At 39.5% G+C, this 18,420-nt stretch overlaps 1 protein-coding gene across 2 annotated transcripts in view; it reads left to right on the plus strand.

Annotated features, from left to right (window-relative positions):
* Positions 1 to 18,420, plus strand: part of LOC136717306 (cysteine-rich motor neuron 1 protein) — a 35,685-nt gene that overhangs the window by 12,948 nt on the left and 4,317 nt on the right. Inside the window, exons 4-10 of one of the 2 annotated variants that reach the window (XM_066694883.1) lie at positions 5,927 to 6,169; positions 9,784 to 9,963; positions 12,398 to 12,601; positions 13,287 to 13,415; positions 13,600 to 13,753; positions 17,325 to 17,446; positions 18,104 to 18,322. In XM_066694883.1, the coding sequence (XP_066550980.1) occupies positions 5,927 to 6,169; positions 9,784 to 9,963; positions 12,398 to 12,601; positions 13,287 to 13,415; positions 13,600 to 13,753; positions 17,325 to 17,446; positions 18,104 to 18,322 (1,251 nt within the window). The remainder of the gene's footprint in view (positions 1 to 5,926; positions 6,170 to 9,783; positions 9,964 to 12,397; positions 12,602 to 13,286; positions 13,416 to 13,599; positions 13,754 to 17,324; positions 17,447 to 18,103; positions 18,323 to 18,420) is intronic. The other variant, XM_066694884.1, reaches the window with a different exon arrangement.

Consider the following 18,420-nt stretch of genomic DNA (forward strand, 5'->3'; position numbering starts at 1 on the left):
GTGAGGGACTCGGACCGATGACATCAGCTCAGCGCTTTCCAGAGAGAAGAAAACACGTTTTCATTCAAACCCTGAGTATGTTTACTTCATGGCCAACAGCTCTGAGCACCATGTAGTTTGCGTGTCAAGGTAGCAGTGATGGGCGCTGTTTGAGAGGTGATTGTATCGGCTACATGGGGAACAACATGTCTCATGTATAGTGGGCTCTTCTGGTTATTTTAATACTTATTATTAATAAAAGTAGACTGTTATTAATGTAAGTAAGTATTAACTTTTTTTTGTTTCCGTCTCGACTAATTAAGAGTGTTTCCCAGGCTTTTGGCATTTGCTCACACAGGGATTGAGTCCATGCGGTCGTGCTGTACCGGCAGTGCTGGTTAAAGGGGTTGAAGTCACGGGTGGGTGTCAGTGCTGTTCAGATCGCGGCTCTAGACCTTAAGGTTCATCTGTCTGTTGTGTTACTTGAAATCCTTGATCAACAGCACTGCATTGCTTCATAGTGTGTGTATATGTACAGTGAGGGGAAAAAAGTATTTGATCTCCTGCTGATTTTGTACGTTTGCCCACTGACAAAGAAATTATCAGTCTATAATTTTAATGGTAGGTGTATTTTAACAGTGAGAGACAGAATAACAACAAAAAAATCCAGAAAAACACATTTCAGAAAAGTTATAAATTGATTTGAATGTTAATGTTTTCTTGGTGACTATGGTCCCAGCTGCCTTGAGATCATTAACAAGATCCTCCCGTGTAGTTTTGGGATGATTCCTCACCGTTCTCATGATCATTGAAACTCCACGAGGTGAGATCTTGCATGGAGCCCCAGACCGAGGGAGACTGACAGTTATTTTGTGTTTCTTCCATTTGCGAATAATCACACCAACTGTTGTCACCTTCTCACCAAGCTGCTTGGCGATGGTCTTGTAGCCCATTCCAGCCTTGTGTAGGTCTACAATCTTGTCCCTGACATCCTTGGACAGCTCTTTGGTCTTGGCCATGGTGGAGAGTTTGGAATCTGATTGATTGACTGCTTCTGTGGACAGGTGTCTTTTATACAGGTAACGAGCTGAGATTAGGAGCACTCCCTTTAAGAGAGTGCTCCTAATCTCAGCTCGTTACCTGTATAAAAGACACCTGGGAGCCAGAAATCTTGCTGATTGATAGGGGATCAAATACTTATTTCCCTCATTAACATGCAAATCAATTTATAACTTTTTTGAAATGCGTTTGTCTGGATTTTTTTGTTGTTATTCTGTCTCTCACTGTTAAAATACACCTACCATTAAAATTATAGACTGATCATTTCTTTGTCAGTGGGCAAACATACAAAATCAGCAGGGGATCAAATACTTTTTTCCCTCACTGTATGTATGTGTATATGCCCCTCACCCCACCCATTTATTAAATTTTGCCCCAGTGGCTTTCAGTCTCTGACTATGCCAGTGAGTCTGGCTGAGGTCTTATTGTCAAGCCCTCTGTGATTCTTTAGCTGAGACCAGATGCTTTCTGTGATTGTAACTTTTGTGATGTTGTGTGTGGAACGGGACCAATCTCTACCTGGAGCTTTATTAATAAGAGAATGTAAAGATCTGTCAATACCAGCTAACTCTCTACACCGGGATCACAAGATCACATGAGCGGTGTGTGACTCTGTGTGTGCAGCTCTAGTGCTGTACCCACTAGCTACCTTGCGTATTGTTTAGCATGTTAGCTAACAGATACATCTTTAAATATAGTGTGCATTACAGATATACTTTGAACTGTTCTGTGGCTTGTGAACATGAGAAAATAAGTCGACTGGGGGCGTTTGAAGGGTTGGGTTTTGTGGCATCTTGTCCAGAGGAAAAAACAGACACTATAATAAAGACCCCAAAACCCATCTGACATTGGTTGAGTACGTTTGAGCTGAACTTTTCTGACCCTTTATATACTTTAGGGTACAACATTTTCCTCACAGCAGAGGACTGTATTCTGCTGCTCAGTACAAACCACACGAGTGAGCGAATGCAATTTGAGCTCTGCTAAAGAAGAGTGGTTGTCCTCTTTTGAACCTTCCCTGAGCCAAAGTCACTTTTAAAGATATTGTACCCAGAACAAATGACAGTGTTCACGATCTTACTAATGCATTTTTCAATGTCACCGTAACCTGTACTGGTGTAATTCTCTCTCATATGAATCCAAGCGGGCTGTGTGCTTTTTTAATTGCTTCTTTGGAAAACATTGCTGATAACAATGATGAAATACAGGGCCAGAGCGTTCATTTCTCAAGGGGTGCTATCTAACACTCTGCCGTGCTTTATAAAAAGAAGAATGACTTCAAACTAGCCTGAAATTTGATGTTTATTTTAGTTTCACTAAGGGATTCAGCCCAGAATAGTTAAAAGCTTGTGCATGGATTTATGCAGTTTTTTTTAATGTTATTAATGCACACTGTAGGGTAACCAGGAGCCAGCGTTTATCAATGTATGCTTTGTGCCTGACTCAACTGCTCTGTAGTTGGAAAGTAAAAAGTGACATTGGAGAGCAGTGTAGGCAATTCAGATGTCTCCTATACTTTGTTAAAGTTGGAACCAAAAAAAGTTTTTTTGTATCCTCAAGTTTAGTTGTTTAGTGTCACAGTAATGTACTGCTGATGCTAATGTTAACCTTTGTATTGCAATAACTTCTCCTTTGCCTAAATTGTCTCCAAATTGTCATTAACTCAAAGCTCTTTTCCTCATTATTTTCCATAATGAACCTGTCACTTACACTTACACACAGTATCAACTAGCACTTTTGGTTAATCCCCTTCAACAATGACCTGGAGGGCTTTTGCCAGTACAGGGCTGTGGTTTAGAAGATTAGTGTGGTTTATTTGGTTGACATCTTTATCTAAGGTGACTCGCATTCGAGCAGACATTTGCATTATAAACGTTGTACCGTGTAGAGTAGAACACAGTACTTCAACAGCTTATACAGGGGTGCAAAGAACAGATCAAGAAAGAAAGAGATAAAGGATCAGGAAGCAGTTTTCTTGAATGGTGCGCTAGTAGTGGAACATGAAATTCAACAAAAGGTGGTTGTGGTCAAGAATGGTGAGATGAGTTTGTGAACATGTCTTTTTTCTTCAACACTGCCGCCCTGCATAGTGGTAGACTTTGTTGTGTGAAGGTAGGGTGAAGTGTAGCCATTGTCAATATGTTAATAGCCATCTTCATTGTTCTGTTTGTAAACAGTTACATGTTTGTGTCGGTAGATGACAAGTAGATTGGCTATTAATTGAGGGCATAAAAGGGGGTTGTGGGTTGGTCTATAGTTTTGTGTATTTTGGAAATGAAAGACAGGTGTTTTTGTCCTGAGGCGTGTGCATGTGAGTTTTGTTTATTCCAGGTAGCGAACTGGCGCTTTGGGTCAGCTAATATATATATAATCCTCTTCTCACAGACAAGTTTGAGTAGTAGTAGGCTATTATTAATCTGTTTTTTCTCATCGGTATGTGACCATGATTCGTGTGAGTGTGGTTGGTGTATCTGTATTATACGACTATATCTATTCTTAAACTCCTCCCTGCAAAATACATAAACGAACAAATCGATAAAGAAATTAATGATTAAACATGGCAATAACGTAATGATTTTACTTTCGGGCGGCAGCACCCCCTGCTCAAAACATCTTCCCGTGCCAGTGTCTCCAGTGCAGAATGGACAATATGTCTTGATATATAATGTATTTTTAAAGAACAATAACAAAACAGTCTAATACTAGAAACCACTGACCATTTATTGGCACATATTAAACTAAAAGCAAATCCTTAAGGGTCATAAAGATCTGTAATTGTAGATAATCCCCTGTTGTGGGAAATAATTTAGGAGGTCAATATTGCCAGCACAGTGTAATGTAACAAAATATGCATTGTTTTCCTGCCTTTGCATAAGCTGGGATCTACTCTTGGAAAAACATAGTTCATAGTTTCCACTTAGTGACTTGCAATGTTATGAAATTCTTCCATTTCTACAACAAGTTAGTTAAAGATTTATTTTTCATCAAATTATGGTGGGACTTTCCTTGCTGTGCAATATCCATTTTATTCATTGTATTTTCTTTTAATCACCTTCTGGGCCAATATGTTGGTCAGTGTTGTGTTTTCATTGTGTCCTTAAAATACCAGATTCAATCTCTGTGATTAATACCAGGCTTAGCTGTATAACTGTGCTTTAACTCTTTGTGAACCTGTTCCCCATTATGAAAGATAATGAAACTGGAAGGGCTGAGATTTGATTATGTCCACAAATTTAGTTTCTTGGTGGTATCTTCCAAATTTATAATATTTTAAATTACAACACATTATTTTTTTTTTATTATCTTGCATCACTAACAAAAAAAACATGTACTATTATGAACATCTTTCTCTATCATAATTCGTTTGATCTGTAATTGCATTTTAAAGGAAGGATGTTTTTATATTTTCTCCAAAATAACTAAATACACAAAAAGGCTGTTTTCACAGGCCCAAATTAGCTCTAGTCATGGACTTCCAAATGTTATTTTAGATAGAGTAGTGCAAGTCTAGTGCTAATCAAGGTCTGTGAAACCAGCCAAGAGGGAGTAGCACAGAGAACAGAATTAGGTTTTGTACAGCAACTTTGGTCAAATATTAAAATGCCATATAAGCTCTTGGAATAGATTATTAATTCATTTACGTAGTACCCTCAGGTGGTAACATAAAAAGGTTGCTTAAGATTTCTTTCTAATTTAATCTTTGCGGAACTGAATACTGGAAAAAAATGTAAAATGTAAAATGTAAAAGTGCATCTGACTAATGTAGTGCCAATGTTTCTTTTCATCTGTTAAAAAACTCATGTAGATCAACTTACGGAAATCCAAATGTCAGGGTTGAGTAACACATCCTTCTCTAGAATCATATTGCAGGGAGGAACTAATTACTATCCAAGTTCATTTCACTGAGTATCTGGGGTTGATGGTTAGAAACGTTCTCTCAGATTTAGTTATGTAGAAGACGATTCTTCTATTGTGGATGGATATAACATGGATGGGTGAATACGAATCACCAAATTTTTCAAAGCAAATAAAATGAACTGAGCAGCACACAGAGACCCATTTTTCAGGAGCATGTCATCGGCAACCATTTGTCCCGTTTACCAACACTAAACATTTCATTTTGTAGACATTTCATTTGCTGAATAATCCTTTTTATGTGGTACATTAAATTGACATTCATTCTACCAGACATGGGGGTCTTCACTAGTGGTGTCGTATCTCACAATGCTATATGAAAACTAAATAAACATTCACTAAGGATTCTGAAATCCCAGCTTTGTGAGGTAGCTACTGTTCTTATATAATACACACAGAGCAGCATGTTTTTCTTGAATGGTTTCCAAGATACACCCCAGAGCTTTGAGCACCCCTCAACAGGGGAATCAGAATATGTTTCTTGGCTACAGCTAGTGAATAGAAAAAGAATATCTGCTATATTAAGTGAGATTTAAAAAAGAGCCAGCAAAAAAAGAGAGAGAGAAGACATCCCATCTAAATATGGTTTGTGTTGTTCTGCTTTAGATTCCAATCAAGCGTATTGGATAATAAACCTGGGCACTGTGGGTGAGACTACCATATAATGTAGAAAATACGAAAAATGCTACGTTCCTGTTTGTAATTAAGATGTTTCTTAGCATTGGACCTCATGACTGTGTGGCACAGGCAGACTCAAATTGGCATTAGCCCAGCAGTTGCCTGCAACATGAGTAACAGTGTCCCAATGAATGAGAGACTGCAAATCCTCAAGTATTGGATAGTGCAGAAACATTACTGTCTCCTTCATTCCCTCTGCTGGAATGATTTTTCGTTTTTGTTTTTGCTGTATACTGTTGTGAACGAGACACGGAGATTGTGACCCTAATTGTGTGTATGCTTGTGTCTATTGCAGACCGGCTGAAGTGTGCAGGAGTCACTTGCCCCAGTCACCCCACTCCAGACTGTCCCAAAGACTCGGCACTGAGCAAGAGTTACACCCCCCCCTCTGGGTGCTGCCCCACTGTGCCCCCACTCTGCACCTGTAATTTCCGGACATGCAAGAACAAGGAATGTCCTTCTGGTCAACAAGCTGTGCTGCTTCGAGAAGCTACAGGAACCCCGGGGGATTGCTGTGACGTCCATGAGTGCCAAAGAGGTATGGTTTATTTTTCTGTATTCAATTAAAAATAGCATTTTATCCTCATTCAAACATATTAATATATGCCTTTTATCATACCATCCAAGAATACAGCTGTTTTGAGTCAATACACACGTCCTGAAACCTTGTTTATGTTGCCACAGTGAAATACTGGAATTTAGTTGATCTTCATGTGGCAGGGCAGGTAGGCCTCCCTGCTCCGCATTAGTTACAAGCTAATAGTGCTTTCCTATAGGGTGTTGGGGTCAAATTGGCTGGCATGTGAATATGGATGCATGCCATGCTCTTGTTACCTGGCCATGGGGCTTAATTAAAAGCCTGTAGGTACACAGGCCTAATTGTTTTCAGTTTGGGTTTCAGTTGTTGTCTTGCCTGTGTTGTAGCACAATTCTTTTAGTACTTTTTGTTGTTGTTGTTGTTCTTTTGCTTTTTGATAGGACCAAAATACTGAATTTTGTTCTTCATAATATAGATTATCTTTCTCCCATCAAAGTTGTACCTACTAGTCCTTCCTTAGCCCCTTATGGTTGAACCTACCAACCTTATTATAGGGTAAACATTGAAATGGAGGAGGGTAGTACCAATGCATCCTTCATCATATTTCTAGGCTAGATCTCTACCATTTGTAGATGTATGTAGATCACTGATATTCTAAGACTAAAGGGTTTGAAATATAGCTGGTTTTGTGTGTTGTTTTGTGCTCCTTGCTTCTTGTATTATAATAAATTGAGCACAAAAGCTGTGCTGACGAAAGGTCTGCTAATGGAGATGAGAGACAATATATTTGAGTTGGCATCGGGCAGGCCAGTGGCGAAGTGATTCCAACAACATAAATAATTCCGAAAAAAAAAGACGTTAATGATATCTGGCTTCATTAAAGCTATCATCTGTCTTAAATGTGCTCCATATTGAATGTGTCAACCATTTTCCTTGTTCGAATTTAAAGCAGTACAGATGTTCAAGCAGTACGTGTTGAATTGAGCTGTTGTTTTTTTGGTCTTGTTTTGTTTTTGAAGACGGGACATCATTTCACACAAAACAGACTTTCGTTTCTCTCAAAGGCATTGGCTTGGCATTGACACTGTGGCCATAGCAAATATTCTGTGTTTTACCAACAGAACAAATTCACATTATGCCCTTTCGGTTCCTAAATGTGTGCTGTGTCCTGGAATTAACAGCTTTAATGAGGTCAGTGAACATAAAACTGCTTAGGCTAGGAATATGGTCAACAGAAGTGCAGTGTCAAAAAGTTCCTGTCTGGTCACACGTCTAAAAGGAAAAGGTTCAACAGTTCATGGATGGGAATGCTTTTAATGTTTTTCTGTCTGAAAGGTGGAACGTAATTCTATTAAGCATGTTGCACTGAATGAATTGTGATTGTGGGCGAAGGGATCAGTGATTTGATAACAAGTGTCCGCTGCTCTTTTCTGGCTGAGCTTGATGCCTTTTGTGTCGCTCTTACTGTCAATTAGGTTTGCATGAATGCATTGACATCAAAAAGCACACTCTACGGGGAGCCTACGGACAACCCTGCCTCTTATATCTAATATAATGAAATCTTTGTAAAGGAAGTTAACTTTTAAAAACTGGAGTTTTTATTGCAAAAATACTCTCCAAATCATAATAATGGTCATTGTCATCAATAACTAAGTATATTTCTATCCCTTTTCTATCAGCTGCTGTGTTACACTCCCAGCTTGGTTTCATTTTTCTGTTAGTAGATGTACATACAGGCCTTGACAAAATAATCGTTCAATGTTTATGATAATTGTAGGTGTTTTTATAGATTCCAGGTAATGCATAATCTTTTCAGTGGTAAAAAGCACTAATTTGCACAGATTATCCAAAAAGCATAATCAGTTTGTTTACAGTGGTGAATAGGTCGCTTGTAGGTAAATATGCCTAAAAAACAAGCATTAAATGTCATCTGTTTATATCACTGGTCCATTAATGGATGTTTGTTTATTGGGAAAGTAATGGAATTGGACTGATGAATTTCGGTGGTTTGGCTGATGTTCAGGTGAACTCTGTAGCCTCGTGAAGCCAGACACACTCTTTTTGTGTAATCAGGAGGATCAGAAGTATAGCAAATCATCAGAACTATCTCTGTAGCTTTTCAACCCGCGTTAGATGGTGTAAACAAACTGTGATGTCCTTTTCTGCACAACCTTGAACTGGATTATATGACACATGCTATAGCTAATGTGTCTCAGATATATTCAGATTATTCCATTAACAGGATAAAAACTAAAAACATAGCCTACTTGGAATCCACTAACTTTTTAATAACTTTGCTTTGAAGACTACATACATGTAACAGAGCTTCTCAACGTCTGATTTCTTATTTTATGGGTCCTGAATATAGATAATCGAAGCCTTTAAGATCTGCTACAGTGCCCTCAGCCTTCTGCTCGCTGAAGCGCTTATTGCATTTTCTCTGCTCCGTCATGTCGCACGCAAGACGGAGGCAGCGTGGCTGGTGTGCTTTCAACTCGGCTGGCCCACCTGCTTTGTATTATAACACGGAGCAAGTCCAGTGCAGCGAAGAGGTCTTTCCTGTATTGTATGTCTACAGTCGCAGTCTGGTATACAGATGCTCCAGTGAGTTTGGCTCCTGCTTTCAGCTTCATATTAAACCCTGATGCCTCTGTTTGTCTGGCCATCCCCAAGGCCAGTTCACTCCTAAGCTAAAACTTTTAGCTTTTGTTTTACTGAATGTGAATTTTACAAACACCAGTGTGTTGATCTGAGAGCAGATTTGCATTTTATAATGTGATTTGTAATATATAGGCACGGTTAGAATATGACTGGCACTTCATAAAGCCAACCAAAAGGCCTCAATGTGTGTGAATATTAGACTAAAAAGTGTTAATTAATATCATCCATATTCTGAAAGGGAAGTAATCTTGTGTGTGTGTGTGTTGTCAGTGGATGTCATTGGTCAACGTTTAAAGAACGCAGGTGATTTGATGTTTTTTTATGAAAGACATTGCACAGCTGCAGTGAGGGTTGCTTTATGTGACACATGGGTGTCTGTAGGACAGTGCCTGTATACTGTTTTCCCTCCCTAGTCATCCATACAGTAGCCATTGTTCTCAGCTTATCTCTTGTACCCAAGACTCACCACTGAGACAGCAGGCATTTCCGGTACATTCAGTGGCTTCTCTCGCCCCGTCTGCTGCCTACACATCGCCTTCCTGTCGACAGAGATGTCAGTCTCTCTTGTTTTCTTTATGTTGCCCTGCTTAGAAATCCTTGAAATATTCCTGTACCAGTCCAGTTACTATGAGTAGTTTTAGTGTTTCCTTTCTCTGTTGTTCTGTTGTTGTTTTTTTCTCTAAAGACGTGAACAACATATTGTGACCTTGTGTCCTAGGTTGAGCAAGCCTGTGGTTAACATGCAGTTCAGAGTATTGCTTCACTGTAATGTAACTGAATTAGATTAAGTTGATTATTACTGTTATTATTATTATTTTACATTTCAAACTTTGTAATTCCTTATTAAATATTAAAACTAGTAACTGGAAATGTGGCCCGGCAACCTCAGTAGTAGAATCCTGCCCCAGCACCTTAATTATTATATTGCATTGTGTTTTTCCTCCCTGTGGCAGTTGCCCCGAAGTGTGTGCACAACGGGAAGGAGTTTTCTGACGGGGAGGTTTACAAAATGGACCCTTGCTGGCTGTGTCAGTGTCGAGGCGGGATTTCGTTCTGCTCCAAAGCGGAGTGTGCACGACTGGACTGTGAGAGCTCCTACACTCCGGAGGGAGAGTGCTGTGCCGTGTGCATAGGTAAAGCATACACACACCGTGTTACTACAAGTGACTGAGATGGCATAACGCAATAGACAGCTCTTCACAGTGTATATGGCAGGGGGCGGGACCACACTTGGCTGTATCACAAAGCTGGTTGATGTATTGACGTTTCCAGAAGAGAGCCAAGGGACTGAGGTCCAGACTCTGAGCATCCCGGGATCTATTTTCATTGCTGTGCTTATGAAACCGGTGTTACAGTCCCAGCATTGTGGCATCACGCCCTTGGGTGGAGACGCACGCCTTCACAATCAAATTCCTTCTTTGCGGGCAGTCCCCTGTGCCCCAGAATATCACAACACATAGAGGTGGTCGTGTTCACAAGAACCAGCCACTACACAGGGCGGCGGAGGAGGAGGAGGGAGGACTGTTTGGAGTTATATGGTTTTGGCTCTTGGAAAAAACAAACAAACAAGTGAAATGAAATACAGCCTCCATATTTCACAAACTCTTGGTGTTTGACCTCAATCTAAATATATGGCCTCAGTGACAGGTAGAAACAGTAAATAATTCATTCTGAGGGGTGGATGAAAAGTATATATATATATATATATATATATTATTTTTTTTGTAATGGAGCATGTGGCCAGCAGATTGCATACAGTAGACCACAGAATTAGGGAACCATGTTTTTAATCCCTAATGTGACATAAAAATGAGCTCCTTTTTTCAGGTCAGTATTGATTTTCCATCTGGGACACTACATCCTCAGCTGGTGTTAGCGGCTAGAGTTTAAAAACCCATCAGTAAACTGGAATGAAAAGCAGACTGACAGAACAATTTAGAAAAACAATTTATAACCCCCTTTGTGGTTCATTCATTTTCAGATAACATTTTTTTTTACACTTTTACACAGACAGAGGAATAGAAGGTCCACATCGGTGTCTGATATTCTTCTGAAGTCTGATTTTAATGGTCAGTCATTTTACACAGAATTTTTTATGAAGCCCCTGAATGTCAAATTCGAGACTTTGTTGAAAGGCAAAAAAAAGACTTGCAAAGGAGCAGCGCTGTTCGGATCCAGTCCTGGGCAGTCTGATATCATTTATCGTAGATGTCTCCCAGGATCGGGTTGATAACCCATAATTTTTCATGAGAGCAAGGAACAATCTAGACAGAGTAAAGGGACTCCATTCATCCATGTCAAGTGCAGCATCTTCCTGTCGTTTTTCTTGGCAACCTGTGTGACCCAGTGAGTTACAGAGCAGATAAGATAGAGAGAAGTGTGGAATAACTGAAGTGATGATGCAGGAAGGGCTGTCTGGGAGGTCCAGGTGCAGACTTTGCATCACTGACTTTGAAGTGATCTATGATTCCTGAATTATCACCCTACTTTACGAACAGTGCCATAGCATCTTTAATGACAACACGCATGTTAAGAGATGCCCTTCACTGTGCACTGTAGATGCACAGTCATGTACCATTAACCAACAAACGTTTTGTTAATTAGACGCCAGTATATGAGCAGCTGTGTTTAATTTGTTCTTAATTGTAAAATGTACACAAATCACAAATGCCTTCAGCCGTGGCAGCTGCCTTTGTAGTTCTGTAGGAAAACCCAGAGAAAATCAGAATGATTGTAGACATGCTTTGTCCATTTTAAGCAATATTGCATGTTCTAGAAAATAGCAAAGGTGTTTCTTGGATGTATGTCTTTGGAGAAGATGTGTTGCTTCTCGCTTTACTGTGTAGAGCTAAAAATGCCTAAATTACATCATAGCCTGTTTAAAATGTTTAATGCAATCTAAGCCTTCAATTAGAAATTGGATACTTCCATTTTTAGCTTCATCCAGATTTGGAGAGACTTCATACGCACCTTCTAAAGCAAGGAAGTTATGGGTTAGGAAATTCTGTATGCAATTTAGTTACCATGAGTTAAAGGTAGCCTCAGCTCTAGCCCTTTGTGAATGCAGTGTGCTTCTGCTGGAGCGCAACTGAAATACAGTGCTTAAAGGAAGTAGCTGTGGATTTTGTTTCGTGTTGGCCTCACCTTTGACCTCTCGCTGGAGGTTTGAGGCCCCGATCTGTGGATTTAACCACGTGGGGCTTTCCAAATATCTGAGAAGTAAGTTTTCCCTGTGAGGCACACCAGTCCTGGTAATCAGGCCCAGATGGATTCAAATGCAATAAGCAAACCACTGGTGGAGGCTTGCAGAGTTAGCAGAGCCTGGGCAAAAACTTTGCTTTCAGACAACACATCCTAGTGTTGTTTACACCCTTGGAGGGCCTTATTGCCTTTGTTTGTGAAATAAACAAGCAGCGACATTATTTTTAAAGACACTGAGAGCAAAGCCAAGCCAAAGGGGCTGGCATCACTGAATGTTTGTTGCTAACACCGGAAGAGGTTGTGAAAGAGATGATTAATGTTTGATTCTGTAGAAGTAAATCTCAACTGCTTGTCTTTGGCTTGAAGATGTGGAGCTGATGTCCCTGGAGAGCACGGACGCCAGCTGCTGGGTGAACAACAGATTGCGGCACCATGAGGAGCAGTGGAAGGAGGACGACTGCACCTTCTGTCAGTGTGTGGACGGGGACCCCCACTGCACGGCCATGGCCTGCAAACAGACCTGCCAGAACCCAGTCAAAATACCCGGGGAGTGCTGTCCTTTCTGTGAAGGTAAGTCACTGACACACTTTTGTTAGAAGTAGGCCGCCTGCGTTGGCTTAAAGGCTTAGTCTGCCTTCCCTGATTTCTTTCTTAATGTATGACTAACCGGAAATCCAGTCCTTCAAATATCGACAGAGAGACCAGACGTCTGCACATAACCAAAACCACCTTCCTACCCTCCAGACTGATCCTGCCCTGAGACCAAGCTATCTGGTCACTTTATCTCCATCTGTAGATCTGTCTCTTATCTCAACACCTCCTGGGGTAAATACATGACTAGTCAGGCCGTGAAATAAACAGGAAAAGCCACACTAAATGTCTCGTCTTCCTGCAGCACTGGAATATGTTGTGTTTCTGTAAACACCATTTCCAGAACAATAGCATATACATGTGTTTGAAGTCTGATAATTTCCCTTTTTCCCTAAGGCTTTCCCTAAGGCTTGAACTTGAAACACCTTGGAGCACAGGCTTGCAATCTGGCCCTAGTATTTCAGGATTATTTTGCAAGTTTTAAACTTGGGTCTGCAAGAACAGTGATTGAAAGCAATCACTTTTTCACACTGATTAAACCATTTTTGCTGACACTCTTTCTGGGACTTCCAGAGATTGGACCCGGAGGCTGTCTCTGCCACAGCACAAACCTTTGAATGAACTCTTAACACTGTTGTTTTCTGTCCTTTCTGGAACTTCTCAGAGCCAACATATGAAACCGTGAGTCCAATTCTGTGTCCCAAGCTGGAGAACTGCTCACTCTCGGAGAAAGACTGTCCTTTTGGCTTCGTGCAAAACAAGAAGGGATGCCTGCTATGCCAGTGCTTAACAAGTAAGGGCTCACATTTTAAAGCCTTCTTGATTAATTACATTTTGTCAATTGATGAATTTCAGGCTTGGATGATTTATACATATGCAAGTATATGTGTCTGTATGACCTTGACTTGTTTAGTTTTTTCAAACCTCTCCTTGCAATATGATTTTTATTGAAGGTTGTGGGGTGTCTTGTTTTGCAGATGACTCCTGCCCAGATCTGAGGAAATACTGCTCACTGCAGTGTCCGAATGGCTATGAGAGAGATGACTATGGATGTCAAGTGTGTGAATGCATCCCTCAGACACCGAAATGCCGACAGTTGTCCTGTAGTAAGACCTGCCCTTACGGATATGTGTAAGTCCTTTCCGTTAAGATATCAATTTTCCCCCAAATATGTTTATCCAGCACAGAGATTTAACGGGCTTTAATTAATTCCGTAAATTTAGGACGATGATGATAAATGGATATCCTGTATAAGCTATTTTTTATTTCCATTTGGGTATTTTTAATCAAGAACAATTAGCTACACTTTATGAAGTGGTACATCCTGTGCTGGAGGCGCTGAAAAAAATGAATATATATTTTTTTAATGTAAACCCAAAGAAGTTGCAAACATGCTAAACACTGACACTAAAAGACCTGAAAGTGCCTGAGATTTACATAATCTTGAGAATGAAGGGGAGTGACTTCAACAGCACAACCAGCCCTGTCGAACCAGTAAAAAATGTGTTTGAGGTGATTGTGATTGTTAGGCATGAATTCAGGTTAAAATAGCATCAGACAATCCACCTGCTGGAACAATAAGCATTGGAGCATCACTGGGAAAAGCAATACTTTCTACTGAAACAATGTGAAGTATCAAGTATCAACCATAGCAAAAACAAAGAATTAGTAAAATCATCTGTAATTACATGAGACAAACAAGATATAAATTGGCAGCAAAGAGGGCATAGCTGAAACTATGTATTTGAACCATTTCTCTTTCCTCATAGAAATGATGTTGAGAAAAATGCTTCATCACAAGCTTAATATTATGCAATTTACTTTCAACTCCCATGTGTAGTATATGTTCATGTTGTATTAGTTTTCATGGTTTGCAGAAAGAAATCAGAGAGTAGAGTTAGTGAAAGTAAACATTTCTGATTTTAAGCTGATTAATCTGTAGTTAAGATCAAATAGAACGAAATTTGAAGTAATATTTTATACTGTGTGCCCACTTCACAGAGATTGTTTCCCCTGCTTCCTTTAATCAAAAGAGATTCTAATCCCTATAATTTCATCAAGCATCTGGAAACTTTCTCATATTTTTATGAAATCATAGCGGAGTATCACTATGTCCAAAATGATCAAAAACACGCACCCACAAATAAGAGAGACGCTGCAAAAATGTATACACTTGATTTTATTGGTATGTGAGCTATTCATGGGATAATTCATCATTTCAGTAGAGTAAGTTACTTTAAATGAAAAAATAAATACAAAATTGAGGTTTGTTCATCCATCCTATATTGTAAAATCCTTTGAAAATCCCTTAGATACCAGATACTTTTGTCAACACTAATGATTCACGTGATTCTAAGAATAAAGACATGTATACTGCCACAAAACAGTAAGCTGAAAATAAAGAGTGAATTATTGTATGGTATATTTTCTTCCTGATTCTCTTGTTTTTAAGTGATGCTGAAATATAAACCAATGAAGTGCACATTAAGCACCTGAATCATGATACTGACTACAAATCATCATGAATGCCGCATCCTGAAGCAATGCTAGCTGGATTTCTTTTTGATTTGATTTCTGATTTGCTCAACATCTTAAGTACTGCAGGGCTGGTTTTATAGGTTTCTTGAATCCATTATTTATGCAGAAATTTAATTAAATGTGCCGGTTCAGGCAGGATATCGAAAATCACAGAGTTACTTTTAAAGACAACAGTTTCTCCTGCTCGACAGAAACGTTAAACTTAGCAGAGCATACATTCTACATATGTTACTGTTCATAAACAATGTTGTTTTTCACAAAGTTAGCACCCCTAACTCTGTTACTGCAGATTTAATTATAGGACATTTAATTTCCTCCACTTCAGTAAAATAGGCTGCATGTAAACAAAACCAAACCACAAGGTCATTGCGTTGTACGTTTTTTTCTCATCTCTGCATTTATTCTAGATGTTTCCTTGCTTGTGCATACAATGCATTTTATTGCTGCTTCAGCAGGATTTGGTATTGTCTCTTTAGGAGGCTGTGGCAGCAAAGAATGGCAGTTTTTCTTGCAATAAAAAAAAAAGCTAGTTAAAGTAAAAGTGGAATTATCCCCATAAAAAACATATTCAATAGAATTATGCAAATACTACCCATTCAGGTCTAGCTTTCTGAGTATGTGACCTTCTCTGACCTCTTTGGAAATTAAACACATAATTATTTCTGGTTGCAAAGCAGTAGATATGAACTGGTGAGACAGAACATCGTAAGGAGGCTCATTTTCCCTCCTAAGAACATTTGTAACAATCAAAGTTGTCCTGTGAAAGCATTTCTAAAATCGAGTCCAAGTTTGTGATTAAACCAGGGGGTCTCAAGCTTCTGTCAATAAATTTATGGTTACAGCTTTAACCTGCTCTACACAAAAGAGCTACCAGAGTCAAAAGTCTCAAGCTGAGAATTTTATCGTCTTTAACAGAAACCAGTCAAGATTGAAAATGAAAAAATTGTGGACTGTTGGCAATTTCAGGAACTGGAGTTAAGACCCGCTGCCTGGCACAGACCCGTCAGTGTATTCAAATTACCTGTGTGACACATTTTAGTATCCGTAGCGGTACCACATCATAGGATAGTGATTCAGATTTACTCTACAGGAGTTTCCATCTGTCGGAGTAATGCCAATGAAAGAAACAACATAATTGTTTTTTCCCTTGAGGTCTTCCCTGAAGGTTTTCCCTGGCTCTCATATGTTTTCTAATGTTTTTGGCTGCTCAGTTCTGTGTCAGAGGACCTGCTTTAAAGTTATTTTCCTGATTAGGATCACAGTTGCCAACACAGTAATTGTTTATTTACAATTAGCTGTGAGGTCATACTTAATTGGAAGCATGTCTGTTGCTGTGTGTTTCACCTGGTGTGGCGAACGTAATGCTCAGCATTTTCTCTCATAATCCTCATTTTCAATATAGCCCATTTTTCAGACATTTCCCACAGAATTTTCATGATTACATACAAGTTTATTAATTTTAAACCCTTCTATATCATTTGCATATATGTCACTACATTCTACGAATCTGCTTTGGAATTTTCTCTCCTAGAAAGAAAAATAAGTATGGTGTAGTAACCTTTTTGTATTCATTTCCAGGGGGTGAAAGAGTATGTATGATATAAGCTGTCAGTGTGTCAACGCTGAACGTAGAAACTATGATATATTCAACATTGACAGATGAATACAAAAGTGTTACATCTGTCAATATCTATAGATCTGTCTTTTCCTTTCTTTTGGGTCTAACACTGTAGGCTTTTCACATTGTAGGGTGCTCCTTTTATCTGTCCTCTTCAAAGAGAACTAATATATTTTCTGAAAGCAGAACCATATGTCTTACATACCTAGTGTGGCCATCTGGATCCTTAATAGTGTAATTTCTGAGAACAGTTGGCTTTTCAGGCCTGGTTCTTAAATTCACTCTGAATGACTTTGAACCGCAATGTGAGGCGACAGTGGCTTTCCCTGAAGTGATTAGTGTTAATCTTCTGGAAACATCTTCTCTGTCAGAGCTATATATCTATCAGTCCAACCTGTGTAGTGATTTTCTCTTCGTTACGTGATCGGGAAGAACTGGTAACAGTGCTAGGATTACTGTAACTTTGTCAAGACAATGGTTTTGTGTACGTATATGTATGTTTACTATACAGCTCCCATGATGCACTCTGCTTTTCTGTCCATGCAGGAGGAATAAGCACGGGTGCGAGATGTGTCGCTGTGTGAAGTGTCCTCCCTTCACTTGTGACAAGGACTGCTGGGATGGGTACAAGCAGAATAAGAAAGGGTGCTCCATCTGTGTTTGTAAAGGTATGGCTTTGACCGCTATGTAATCCAAACATATGTTGTGCTGTGACTAGTGCTCATTATTTAGCAACAGTATTTATTTTGTTTAGCATACCAGTACATATTTGCTTTGCTTTTAAAAGTAATTTTAAAAGCTCGAAAAGAAGCATCTCTGTACCTGAGCTTCACCACACCAGATTTATTTAGTTTGTTTTTCTCCATATTATATATTTTTTAGCACTAGAGTATTTTTACTTTTTAATCAGTCCTATGAATTGGCCCTCCTTTGATTTTCCTTGCCGTTTGATTTGGAAACTTATTCAGTGGCCTGTTAAAATATTAAAGAAAAAATAAACTTCCATGGGAGTCACGCACTTGTTTTTCTCCTTGTATTGAAATGTGTAGACGGAGGAGGTATAAATAAACATCTTTTCTGAGCCCTGGGCAAGATTCCGCTCCTTGAATTGACTTCGGTTAAATTTTTAACACTAGAATTAATCAAAAATACATAGTCAAAGAGGGAGTTGGCAAATATTATGGATCAGTTAACCTGTTATGGGACTTATTAAGCATAATCAATTACCTTAATATGAAGATATTCCTTTTAAGCCAAAGGCAGTATGCAGTTTATTTCACAATGATTTACTGATGATTAATGATTTGCTTACTTTGTTTCTGCAGAGACTGATCACGTCCCTAGCACCACGACTCCGGCCCCCACAGCCAGCTACTGCCTGACCGCTAATGGGTACCGGTATGAGGAAGGGGAGAGCTGGCACGATGGCTGCCGGGACTGTTACTGCCATGCTGCTCGGGAGATGTGTGTCTTGATCACTTGCCCAGTACCCAGTTGTTCCCACCCACTGGTCAGGCCAGACCAGTGTTGTCCCAGCTGTGAAGGTAACAAGGCCCTGCACTGACAGAGCTTTAAACAGCGAGAGCATGGGGCTGATGGGAAAAGGCTTAGACAAAGGCCTTCATTGGATTTTCAGTAAAGA

The sequence above is a fragment of the Amia ocellicauda genome, chromosome 21 (genome assembly GCF_036373705.1).
Source record: "Amia ocellicauda isolate fAmiCal2 chromosome 21, fAmiCal2.hap1, whole genome shotgun sequence".
NCBI lineage: Eukaryota > Metazoa > Chordata > Actinopteri > Amiiformes > Amiidae > Amia > Amia ocellicauda.